Raw genomic sequence first — 14,288 nt, 5'->3', positions numbered from 1 at the left:
TATTGTGACTGCGACATTGTGGCGGACACATCGGACATTTGTGACACATTTTTGGGACCATTGTCATTTATACAGCAATCAGTGCTATTTAAATGCAGTGATTCCTGTGTAAATTACACTGGCAGTGAAGGAGTTAACCACTAGGGGACAGTGGAGGTATTATGTATGATGTTATGTGTTTTTTTTTTTTTACTGTTGAGGGGCGTGGCCTGGCATGTGACATCACTGATCGTCCTTCCCTATAAAAGGGAACAGACGATCGGTGACAGCCACAGTAGGAAGCACGGGGAGAGGTTTGTTTACACAGACCTCTCCTCGTTCTTCAGCTCTGTGACCCGATCGCAGGACACCAGCGGTTATTGGGTCCGCTGGTCCCGCGGTCACGGAGCTCAGGACCGGGTCGGGAGCGTGCCGCCGGCGTCGTGCTCCCGACACACGGCTGGGCACTTAAAGAGCCACGTACAGGTACGTGATTGTGCCCAGCCGTGCCATTCTGCCGACGTATATCAACGTGAGGCGGTCCTTAAGTGGTTAAAAACTGCATTTAGTATTCACTCAGTTTATCTTTGAAAGGGATCCTTTATTGAATGATCTCACTTTGTAGAGCCGGGGGTAGGCAATCCTAGAGATGTGGAGATCTACCTGAACAACACGGAAGTGATCATAAATCAAGTGCGGCATGCTGGTGAAGATCTAGCAAGTTCTCAATAAACAATAAGAAAGGATTTTATAGTTTAGGGGTCAGTTGTAAGAAATGCAGAGTGCAGGGGTCAGCAGTTTGTAAAGCAGAGTCCAGAGGTCAGTACTAGGTAATGCAGAGACAGAGGTCATAGGTATGTAACACAATGTTCAGTGATGGGTAGTATGTAACACAGAGGGCAGGGGTCAGTAGTATGTAATGCAGAATTCAGAGGTCATTAATAGGCAATGCAGAGTCCAGAGATCAGAGGTATATAAGAAGGAGTGCAGGGTAAGTGACGCAGAGGTCAGTATTATGTAAGCAGTGTTGGTAGTATGTAACACAGAGTAATATGTTAAGCAGATTGCATGGGGCTAGTAGTAGTTAATGCAGAGTTCATGTCAGGTCACCTGAGTCCAGGTGACAGATGCACCTCATTGGGGTCGGAAATGCAATGCAAGGTAGTGGACCCTACGGCTGAATGCTGCGGATTGAGCCCTGGGTGGTTCAGGAAAGCAGGTACTCTGGAGCACCAACACAGATCACACTGGGAGCTAGAGCATGGGTTTTCCCAGTGCACAGACTCTAAGAGCCAGCGGGTGTTCACCAGGGCCCCTGATGGTGGGGATGGACTTCGCTGCAGTCTGGCTCCAGGTCACAGCCCCCAGCTCGTGATCACAGTAGACTACTGGAGGATAGAAAGAAAGCAGCAGCCAAAAGGTCAGGGCAACAAGCAGATAGGGATAGTCAAAGAACACGCCAAAGGTCAGGATACGAAGCAGACGAGGACAGTCAAGAACAAGCCATGGTCAGTAAACAGGGTCAGACGTAGGACACAGAGCAATGAACATATAGAAGCCAAAACACACTATATTGATTAGCTGAGCTGGCTTGCAGTGCACAGGTTAATCTAGAGTTCCAGAGAGGGGCAGGGGTGGAGCCACGCATTGAGGAGAGATTACTTAAAGCGGTTCTGCACTCATAATAAAACATTTGCCCATTCTGTTGCCTCTAGTTCATATATTTGATAATGCCACCTGTTTTTTTTTTTTGATTCACCTACCTTTTGTAATCCGATGTAGTTTATTTTCATCCCCTGCGGCGATGAGCGGTCTCTTGCAGGGATCAGCATCATTTCCTGCTGAAGCCCGCACTGTCTCCTGGGATCTCGTTCAATGTACTGGCCATTGGGACTACTGGGAGTTTCCTGGTGGGCCGATGGCTCAGTGGGTCACTGTTATGTAAGGGGGCTGGTGATGGGCCACTCTGATGTAAGGGGGTGCTGATGGGACACTCATCTCGCGTGATTTCGGTTATTACAGCCGAGATCTCGCGAGATCTCGGCTGTAATAACCGAAATCACGCGAGATGTCGGCTGTATTATCCGAAATCTCGCGAGATGTCGGGTGCATTAGCCGCAATGTCTCCTGGGATTACTTGAACGAGATCCCAGGATACAGTGCGGGCTTCAGCAGGAAATGATGCTGATCCCCGCAAGAGACCGCCCATCGCCGCAGGGGATGAAAATAAACGACATCGGATTACAAAAGGTAGGTGAATCAAAAAAAAAAAAACAGGTGGCATTATCAAATATATGAACTAGAGGCAACTGAATGGGCAAATGTTTTATTATGAGTGCAGAACCGCTTTAAGCAGCCAGGTGAGAGTGGCTGGCCTCTAAAGCTGAACACATGGAGAGGTAAGCTGACAGACAAAAATTACTGCATATCCATGACAGTTCAAAGGTGGACAGGGCTGGACTGAGACAGAAATTTGGCCCTGGACTTCATCCAGACCGGCCCACATACATTTTGAGTGTCCCATCAGCACTCCCTTACATCATGTCCCATGAGCAGCCCCCTTACATCAGAGTGTCCCATCACCAGCCCCCTTACATCAGAGTGTCCCATGAGCAGCCCCCTTACATCAGAGTGTCCCATGAGCAGCCCCCTTACATAGCAGTGACCCACTGAGCCATCGGCCCACCAGGAAACTCCCAGTAGTCCCAATGGCCAGTACATGCCTGGAGGTGGATAGTATTTAATACAGAGTGAATAGGTCAGTAGAATGTAATGTAGAGTGCAGATATCATTAGTATGTAATGCAGAGTTTCATAGTTACATAGTTAGTAAGGTTGAATAAAGACACCAGTCCATCCAGTTCAACCTGAGTGAGGTGTCTACAATTGTCCCTACTATCCCTGTACATTGCACACTCACATCAGTCCCTACCCTCAAGGAGCCCACAATCCAAGGTCCCCATTCATATACTAGGGCCAATTTTGGACAGAAGCCAATTAGCCTACTTGCATGTCTTTGGATTGTGGGAGGAAACCGGAGTACCCAGAGGAAACCCACACAGGCACAGGGAGAACATGCAAACTCCAGGCCATTTAGTGTCGTGGTTGGGATTCGAACCAGCGAACCTTCTTACTGCTAGGTGAGAGTGCTAACCACTACACCACTGTCCCACCTGAGAGTGTTAGGGTCAGCAGTATGTAATGTAGAGTTCAGGGGTCAGTACTAGGTAATGCAGAGATCAGACGTCAGAAGTATGTAACATGAAGTGCAGGGTAAGTAGTAAGTGATGTAGAGGTCATAAGTATGTAACACAGAGTTCAGTGGTGGATAGTATGTAACACAGAGGGCAGGGGTCAGTAGTATATATTTCAAAATTCAGCAGTCAGTATTATGTAATGCAGAGTCCAGAGGTCAGTATTAGGCAATACAGAGCTCCGACATCAGAAGTATGTAATACGAAGTGCAGGGTAAGTAGTAAGTGACGCAGAGGTCAGTATTATGTAAGCAGTGTCAGTAGCATGTAACACAGAGATCATAGGTCAGTAATATGTTAAGAAGATTGTAGGGGTTAGTAGTAGTTAATGCAGAGTTCAGAAGCAGATAGTATTTAATACAGAGTGAATAGGTCAGTAGAATGTAATGCAGAGTGCAGATATCATTAGTAAGTAGTGCAGAGTGCGGGGGTCAGCAGTATGTAATGCAGAGATCAGAGGTCAGTATTAGGCAATGCAGAGATCAGACATTAGAAGTATGTAACATGAAGTGCAGGGTAAGAAGTACCGTAAGTGTTGCAGAGGTCATACATATGTAACACATAGTTCAATGGTGGGTAGTATGTACACAGAGTGCAGGGGTCTGTAGTATGTAATACACCATGCAGAAGTTAGTAATAAATAGCGCAGTTAATAAAATATCATCCCCCCTTCCCCCGAGGCCTCCCTTGGCTCAGGAAAACTCAGGACTTCCTTCAGCTCTTCAATGCCTATTGTTGACATGATTTGAGGTCTGAGAGGTAGAGAGCGAGGACAGGAGTTGGAGACAGTCAAGGCGGGTCAGACGCCATCTACGGTGCCTGTTGATGAGTTAAATAACGATCGATTGATTGCTGGCCTCTTAAAATTGAGAAATCGTATTCTGAATGTTATAATCTTCTCTAGAACCATGTTGCTAGCAAATAATTTGATTTTGTGACACGTGGCCAGTACCAGGGGAAGTGCCAACCGTATTCCGAGATCACCATGTGGTCAGTTTGCAAGGACACCATTCCAAGGGATCAAAATCAGAATGTATACACCGCAGTACACCGCAATACACCGCAATACACCGCAATACACCGCAGTACACCGCAATACACCGCAATACACCGCAGTACACCGCAATACACCGCAGTACACCGCAGTACACCGCAATACACCGCAGTACACCGCAATACACCGCAATACACCGCAGTACACCGCAATACACCGCAATACACCGCAGTACACCGCAATACACCGCAATACACCGCAGTACACCGCAGTACACCGCAATACACCGCAGTACACCGCAATACACCGCAATACACCGCAGTACACCGCAATACACCGCAGTACACCGCAGTACACCGCAATACACCGCAGTACACCGCAATACACCGCAGTACACCGCAGTACACCGCAGTACACCGCAATACACCGCAGTACACCGCAATACACCGCAGTACACCGCAATACACCGCAGTACACCGCAATACACCGCAGTACACCGCAATACACCGCAATACACCGCAGTACACCGCAATACACCGCAGTACACCGCAATACACCGCAATACACCGCAATACACCGCAGTACACCGCAATACACCGCAATACACCGCAGTACACCGCAATACACCGCAATACACCGCAGTACACCGCAGTCCACCGCAGTACACCGCAATACACCGCAGTACACCGCAATACACCGCAGTACACCGCAATACACCGCAATACACCGCAGTACACCGCAATACACCGCAGTACACCGCAATACACCGCAATACACCGCAATACACCGCAGTACACCGCAATACACCGCAGTACACCGCAATACACCGCAATACACCGCAGTACACCGCAATACACCGCAGTACACCGCAATACACCGCAATACACCGCAGTACACCGCAATACACCGCAATACACCGCAGTACACCGCAATACACCGCAGTACACCGCAATACACCGCAGTACACCGCAATACACCGCAGTACACCGCAATACACCGCAGTACACCGCAGTACACCGCAATACACCGCAGTACACCGCAGTACACCGCAGTACACCGCAATACACCGCAGTACACCGCAGTACACCGCAATACACCGCAGTACACCGCAGTACACCGCAATACACCGCAGTACACCGCAATACACCGCAGTACACCGCAGTACACCGCAATACACCGCAATACACCGCAGTACACCGCAATACACCGCAGTACACCGCAATACACCGCAATACACCGCAATACACCGCAGTACACCGCAATACACCGCAGTACACCGCAGTACACCGCAATACACCGCAATACACCGCAGTACACCGCAATACACCGCAATACACCGCAGTACACCGCAGTACACCGCAGTACACCGCAATACACCGCAGTACACCGCAATACACCGCAATACACCGCAGTACACCGCAATACACCGCAGTACACCGCAATACACCGCAATACACCGCAATACACCGCAGTACACCGCAATACACCGCAGTACACCGCAATACACCGCAGTACACCGCAGTACACCGCAATACACCGCAGTACACCGCAATACACCGCAATACACCGCAGTACACCGCAATACACCGCAATACACCGCAGTACACCGCAATACACCGCAGTACACCGCAATACACCGCAGTACACCGCAATACACCGCAGTACACCGCAATACACCGCAATACACCGCAGTACACCGCAATACACCGCAATACACCGCAATACACCGCAGTACACCGCAGTACACCGCAGTACACCGCAATACACCGCAGTACACCGCAATACACCGCAGTACACCGCAGTACACCGCAATACACCGCAGTACACCGCAATACACCGCAGTACACCGCAATACACCGCAGTACACCGCAGTACACCGCAATACACCGCAGTACACCGCAATACACCGCAGTACACCGCAGTACACCGCAATACACCGCAATACACCGCAGTACACCGCAGTACACCACAATACACCGCAATACACCACAATACACCGCAGTACACCGCAGTACTCCGCAATACATCGCAGTATACCGCAATACACCGCAATACACCGCAGTACACCGCAATACACCGCAGTACACCGCAGTACACCGCAATACACCGCAATACACCGCAGTACACCGCAATACACCGCAATACACCGCAGTACACCGCAATACACCGCAGTACACCGCAATACACCGCAGTACACCGCAGTACACCGCAATACACCGCAGTACACCGCAATACACCGCAGTACACCACAATACACCGCAATACACCGCAATACACCGCAGTACACCGCAGTACACCGCAATACACCGCAGTACACCGCAATACACCGCAGTACACCGCAATACACCGCAATACACCGCAGTACACCGCAATACACCGCAGTACACCGCAGTACACCGCAATACACCGCAATACACCGCAGTACACCGCAGTACACCGCAATACACCGCAGTACACCGCAGTACACCGCAATACACCGCAGTACACCGCAGTACACCACAATACACCGCAGTACACCGCAATACACCGCAATACACCGCAGTACACCGCAATACACCGCAGTACACCGCAGTACACCACAATACACCGCAGTACACCGCAATACACCGCAATATACCGCAATACACCGCAGTACACCGCAATACACCGCAGTACACCGCAGTACACCACAATACACCGCAGTACACCGCAATACACCGCAGTACACCGCAATACACCGCAGTACACCGCAGTACACCGCAGTACACCACAATACACCGCAGTACACCGCAATATACCGCAATACACCGCAGTACACCGCAGTACACCGCAATACACCGCAGTACACCGCAATACACCGCAATACACCGCAGTACACCGCAATACACCGCAGTACACCGCAATACACCGCAGTACACCGCAGTACACCGCAGTACACCACAATACACCGCAGTACACCGCAATACACCGCAATATACCGCAATACACCGCAGTACACCGCAGTACACCGCAGTACACCGCAGTACACCGCAATACACCGCAGTACACCGCAGTACACCGCAGTACACCGCAATACACCGCAGTACACCGCAATACACCGCAGTACACCGCAGTACACCGCAGTACACCGCAGTACACCGCAATACACCGCAGTACACCGCAATACACCGCAGTACACCGCAATACACCGCAATACACCGCAGTACACCGCAGTACACCGCAATACACCGCAATACACCACAATACACCGCAGTACACCGCAGTACTCCGCAATACATCGCAGTATACCGCAATACACCGCAATACACCGCAGTACACCGCAATACACCGCAGTACACCGCAGTACACCGCAGTACACCGCAATACACCGCAATACACCGCAGTACACCGCAATACACCGCAATACACCGCAGTACACCGCAATACACCGCAGTACACCGCAATACACCGCAGTACACCGCAGTACACCGCAATACACCGCAGTACACCGCAATACACCGCAGTACACCACAATACACCGCAATACACCGCAATACACCGCAGTACACCGCAGTACACCGCAATACACCGCAGTACACCGCAATACACCGCAGTACACCGCAATACACCGCAATACACCGCAGTACACCGCAATACACCGCAGTACACCGCAGTACACCGCAATACACCGCAATACACCGCAGTACACCGCAGTACACCGCAATACACCGCAGTACACCGCAGTACACCGCAATACACCGCAGTACACCGCAGTACACCACAATACACCGCAGTACACCGCAATACACCGCAATACACCGCAGTACACCGCAATACACCGCAGTACACCGCAGTACACCACAATACACCGCAGTACACCGCAATACACCGCAATATACCGCAATACACCGCAGTACACCGCAATACACCGCAGTACACCGCAGTACACCACAATACACCGCAGTACACCGCAATACACCGCAGTACACCGCAATACACCGCAGTACACCGCAGTACACCGCAGTACACCACAATACACCGCAGTACACCGCAATATACCGCAATACACCGCAGTACACCGCAGTACACCGCAATACACCGCAGTACACCGCAATACACCGCAATATACCGCAATACACCGCAGTACACCGCAATACACCGCAGTACACCGCAATACACCGCAGTACACCGCAGTACACCGCAGTACACCACAATACACCGCAGTACACCGCAATACACCGCAATATACCGCAATACACCGCAGTACACCGCAATACACCGCAGTACACCGCAATACACCGCAGTACACCGCAATACACCGCAGTACACCGCAGTACACCACAATACACCGCAGTACACCGCAATACACCGCAATACACCGCAGTACACCGCAATACACCGCAGTGCACCGCAGTACACCGCAGTACACCACAATACACCGCAGTACACCGCAATACACCGCAATATACCGCAATACACCGCAGTACACCGCAATACACCGCAGTACACCGCAATACACCGCAATATACCGCAATACACCGCAGTACACCGCAATACACCGCAGTACACCGCAATACACCGCAGTACACCGCAGTACACCGCAATACACCGCAGTACACCGCAATACACCGCAGTACACCGCAGTACACCGCAATACACCGCAGTACACCGCAATACACCGCAGTACACCGCAGTACACCGCAATACACCGCAGTACACCGCAATACACCGCAGTACACCGCAGTACACCGCAATACACCGCAGTACACCGCAATACACCGCAGTACACCGCAGTACACCGCAGTACACCGCAATACACCGCAGTACACCGCAATACACCGCAATATACCGCAATACACCGCAGTACACCGCAATATACCGCAATACACCGCAGTACACCGCAATACACCGCAGTACACCACAGTACACCGCAATACACCGCAGTACACCGCAATACACCGCAATATACCGCAATACACCGCAGTACACCGCAATATACCGCAATACACCGCAGTACACCGCAATACACCGCAGTACACCACAGTACACCGCAATACACCGCAGTACACCGCAATACACCGCAGTACACCGCAATACACCGCAGTACACCACAGTACACTGCAATACATACGTGTGCCAAAACTACTTCACAACATGCATTACACAAACCCGTGTGCACTAATCTTACACTACTACAGAGAGAGATGGGGAGTCATTGGGTTCAAAGCCCAAAGCCAAGCCTTCCTGGCAGGATCACCAGGGCCTATTTCCGAAATAATAAATATTTGAGATGTGGTTGATTGTATTTACATCTAATGTAGCAGCAGTATAATCTGACCTGCATCTCCTGACCGTTGTTCTGTCTGTATTCCCAGACCAATGACTCCACCCCCCTGCACTTGGCAGCAGCGGGGGGCCACGCGGGTGTTGTGAAGGTGTTGCTGGAGACCGGAGCGTCGGCATCCGATGAAGATGCAGTAAGTCTGGTTTGGACCCTCTGCCAGGCCAAAGATTTCTGTCCCCAGAGTTCACCTTTAGATGATCGTCATTTGCTGGAATTTATTTGTCAATTTACAAAAGTGATCACACTGGAGACATTCAGCTAGCTCTTTCCAGAGGTTATTGGTATGTTATGTAGAGTGCAGGGGCCAGGAGTGATTAACACAGAGTGCAGGGGTCAGTAGTGACTAACATAGAGTGCAGTGGCCAGTAGTGACTAACATAGAGTGCAGGGGTCAGGAGTGACTAACATAGAGTGCAGGGGTCAGGAGTCACTAACACAGAGTGCAGTGGCCAGTAGTGACTAACACAGAGTGCAGTGGCCAGTAGTGACTAACATAGAGTGCAGGGGTCAGGAGTGACTAACATAGAGTGCAGGGGTCAGGAGTCACTAACACAGAGGGCAGGGGTCAGGAGTGACTAACACAAAGGGTTTAGAAGTAAGACAGAGTGCAGGAGTTAGGAATAACTACCACAGAGTGCAGTGGTGAGGAGTAACTAAGACAGAGTGGAGGGGTCAGGAGTAACTAATGCAAAGTGTGGGGGTCAGGAATAACTAATGCAAAGTGCAGGGGTCAGGAGTAACTAATGCAAAGTGCAGGGGTCAGGAGTAACTAATGCAAAGTGCAGGGGTCAGGAGTAGCTAACTCAGAGGCCAGGTGTAACTAACACTGAGTGAAAAGGTCATTTGTAGCTAACACAGGGGTCAGGACTCAGGAGTAGCAAAGACAGAGTGCAGGGGTTTAGGATTAGGTAGCGCAGAGTGCAGGGGTCAAGAGTAACACTAATTGCAAAGGTCAGGAGTAGCTAACGCAGAGTGGAGAGGTCAGGAATAGCTAATGCAGAGTGGAGGGGTCAGGAATAGCTAATGCAGAGTGGATGGATCAGGAGTAGCTAAAGCAGAGTGGAGGGGTCAGGAGTAGCTAACGCAGAGTGCAAAGGTCAGGAGTAGCTACACAGAGTAGAGAGGTCTAGGAGAAACTAACGCAGAGTGGAGGAGTCAAGAGTAGCTAAAGCAGAGTGGAGGGAGTCAGAAGTAGCTAAAGCAGAGTGGAGGGTTCAGGTTTGGCTAACGCAGAGTGCAAAGGTCAGGAGTAGCTACGCAGAGTGGAGAGGTCAGGAGAAACTAACGCAGAGTGGAGGGATCAGGAGTAGCTAACGCAGAGTGGAGGGGTTAGGAATAGCTAGTACAGAGTGCAGGGGTTAGGAGTAGCTAGCGCAGACTGGAGAGGTCAGGAGAAACGAACGCAGAGCGGAGGGGTCAGGAGTAGCTAGTGCAGAGTGCAGGGGTTAGGAGTAGCTAGCGCAGAGTGGAGGGGTTAGGAATAGCTAGTGCAGGGGTCAGGAGTAACTAACACGGAGTCTAGAGGTCCAGAGTAACCAATACAAATCGCCTCATATGAGCGAAAATACCCCTGGAAAATGCAGCCATTGAAGGTAGAGATAAAATAACAGTTTATGATACAAATGATTCAATACAAATAAAGAAATCCAATAATGGACTGAGCTCTCTATTTCCCTTGTGGTAGGAGGGGATGTCTGCTATCCACCTGGCTGCCAAGAACGGGCACATCAATGTTCTGGAAGCGTTAAAGGGCTGCGTCTCCTTCCGTATCACCAGCACCAAGGTAAAGTCCTAGCATGGCTGGATCCAGATTTGATTTAAATCTCATCTCGAGCTTTCCCTTCATTCTCATGCAGTTGTACAGTTTTCTCTCTTCTGTACTGAAACGGCTTACTCTGACTTCGCTGCACACTCTGAGCTTCTCACAGTGTGCAAGTCAGACGGTCCCTCATTTCCTGGCTGGAGGACGTCCAGCATCATCTAGCGCTTTCCTCCCCAGCCTGACTGTCCCTGGCCTGTCCCTTTCAATTCATTGGATTTCAGTTCTTTCAATCATGGAGGCTCAGCGCCACATGTGGCCATTACCTAGAGTGGTCAGCATCCACATGTTGCCTGCCTATGAACGCCCAACGCCTCCCAGACTGGCGCCCACCCATCGAGGTATTTTGATATTTGCTCACAAAAGCCAGACCAGGGCTTGTCACCGCTTGGCATGTCGAAGGGGGTAGGAAACCATAGAAGGCAAAATATAAGCAGATTAAACAGCAGCTTTCTAGGGCTGATTCTTCAGTGTTCGGAGGATGCCGGACAATTAAACTGTTTTATTTTTTATTTTATTTTTTCAGTTACTTATACAAACTTTTTTTTTCACATACACAAAGCCTGTATTTAAAAGTCATGTATATCTTCAGACTCTTATCTTGTGTTTTGGTTTAGGTTCCGTTTCCACCAGTGAGACTTTGTCATGCGACTTCGGACACATAAAGTCGCATGACAAATCACAGCCCATTGATTTCAATGGCACCCGTTCCCATCTATGCGACTTAAAGGTGCCGCCATCTTCAGTAAGGGAATCAGGAAGTGAAGCCTTGTAGCTTCACAGCCTGGTTCCCTACTGAGCATGTGCGACTCGCCTACGCTATCCCACTGGTCCCTGCTGTCTTCTGGGACCTGTGTGTCTCCTCCAGAAGACTGTGGGGGGGGGGGCGGAGGAGGGCATAGATGGCATAGATCACTGCATAGCCTTTAGCGATCTATGCCAGGAAGTGGGAGCGCATACCTGTATTCGACAGGTATATGCTCCCCCCTCTACCCTGAAAGGTGCCAAATGTGACACCGGAGGGGGGGAGGAATCCGATCAGTGGATGTTACATTTTTGGGTGGAAATCCGCTTTAAGCAGGTTGCAGGGGTCAGTAGTAGTCAATGCATAAAGTGGGTAGTATTTAATACAGTGCAAGTTTGCACTGTGTGAGCGCATGGGTCGGTAGAATGTAATGCAGATATCATTAGTAAGAAATGCTGAGTGCAGTGCTCAGTACTGCAGGGGTCAGTAGTAAGTAACGAGTTGAGGGGTCCGTGGAATGTAACAACAGTAGTAAGTAATGAAGAGTGCAGGGGTCAGTAGTAAGTAATAAAGAGTGCAGAGGTCAGTAGTAAGTAACGAGTTGAGGGGTCCATGGAATGTAACAACAGTAGTAAGTAATGAAGAGTGCAGGGGTCAGTAGTAAGTAACGAGTTGAGGGGTCAGTGGAATGTAACTCAGAGTGTAGACAACAGTAGTAAGTAATGCAGAATGCAGAGGTCAGTAGTAAGTAATGAAGAGTGCAGAGGTCAGTAGTAAGTAATGAAGAGTGCAGAGGTCAGTAGTAAGTAACGAGTTGAGGGGTCCATGGAATGTAACAACAGTAGTAAGTAATGCAGAGTGCAGAGGTCAGTAGTAAGCCACACAGAGTGCAGAGGTCAGTATTATGTAACACCGAGTACAATAAAACTCAATAAAATAATGAAATTAAAATAATTACCCTCATAATAAGATAAATAATAACATTGCTGGCTCATTATTTTTTATTATTATTCACGATTTATACAGCGCCAACAGTTTACGCAGCGCTTTACAATGTAGGGGGGGGGGGCAGCACAATTACAGTGCAGTACAATACAGAAGGGACAGGAGGGCCCGGCTCGTAGAGCTTACATTCTTAAGGGAGGGGGGAGGGTGGTACAAAAGGTAATATGCCCTGTACACACGGTTGGACTTTCCGACGGAAAATGTGCGATCGGATCGCGTTGTCGGAAAATCCGATCGTGTGTGAGGCTCCATCTGACTTTTTCAGTCGGAATTTCTGACGCGCAGAGTTTGAGAGCTGGATCTAAAATTTTCCGACAACAAAATCCAATTTGATGGGGGTGGCTCGGGGACAGTAGTTGTTAGGTGGGTGTGGGATAGGCTTCCCTGAATAAATGAGTTTTCAGGGATCTCCTAAGGGTGGACAGGGTAGGGGCTGATCGGACATACTGGGGCAGGGAGTTCCAGAGGATGGGAGAGGCTCTGGAGAAGTCCTGGAGGTGAGAATGGGAGGAGGTAACAAGGGAGCTAGAGAGCAGGAGGTCCTGGGAGGAGCGGAGGGGACGATTTGGGCGATATCTGCAGATAAGGTTGGTGATGTAGATGGGGGCGATGTTGTGGATGGCCTTGTATGTTGTGGTTAGCATTTTGAATTTTATATGGTGGGTGAGGGGAAGCCGGTGAAGGGATTGGCAGAGAGGGGCAGAAGTCATGGATTGGTTAGTGAGGTGTATGAGTCTAGCAGCAGAATTCATAGTAGACTGGAGGGGGGATAGCCTGTTTACGGGTAGACCAGTGATGGTGAACCTGGGCACCCCAGATGTTTTGGAACTACATTTCCCTTGATGCTCAGCCACTCTGCAGTGTAGGTAAGCATTATGGGAAATGTAGTTCCAAAACATCTGGGGTGCCAAGGTTCTCCAATCACTGGGGGAGGCCATTAAAGAGAGAGTTTCAGTAGTCAAGGCGGGAAATAATCAAGGAGTGAATGAGTTGCTTTGTGGTGTCATTAGTCAGGATGGAATTCTGGAGATGCCCTACATTGTGGTAAGAGAGGGGGCATCATGTATCCCCCCCATTCCACCCCATCCTGTAAATATTAAATCGTTCTGCTCCCTACTTTCAGGGAACCCGGTACTTTGCCTTCTATGAGATTGGTGTAGGATCACTGTATACGGCTCGGTATCTATGACC

The 14,288-nt window shown here is 49.8% G+C and overlaps 1 protein-coding gene across 1 annotated transcript in view; it reads left to right on the top strand.

Annotated features, from left to right (window-relative positions):
• LOC143998115 (uncharacterized) overlaps positions 1 to 14,288 on the top strand; it is a 195,754-nt gene that overhangs the window by 125,382 nt on the left and 56,084 nt on the right. Inside the window, exons 20-21 of the mRNA XM_077493859.1 lie at positions 9,560 to 9,661; positions 11,213 to 11,311. Of these exons, the coding sequence (XP_077349985.1) occupies positions 9,560 to 9,661; positions 11,213 to 11,311 (201 nt within the window). The remainder of the gene's footprint in view (positions 1 to 9,559; positions 9,662 to 11,212; positions 11,312 to 14,288) is intronic.

The sequence above is a fragment of the Lithobates pipiens genome, unplaced genomic scaffold (genome assembly GCF_037356315.1).
Source record: "Lithobates pipiens isolate NorthernLeopardFrog02 unplaced genomic scaffold, aLitPip1_a1.2 Scaffold_19, whole genome shotgun sequence".
NCBI lineage: Eukaryota > Metazoa > Chordata > Amphibia > Anura > Ranidae > Lithobates > Lithobates pipiens.
The sequence above is the reverse complement of the archived record's forward strand: the minus strand, read 5'-3'. Positions and strand labels throughout refer to the sequence as shown.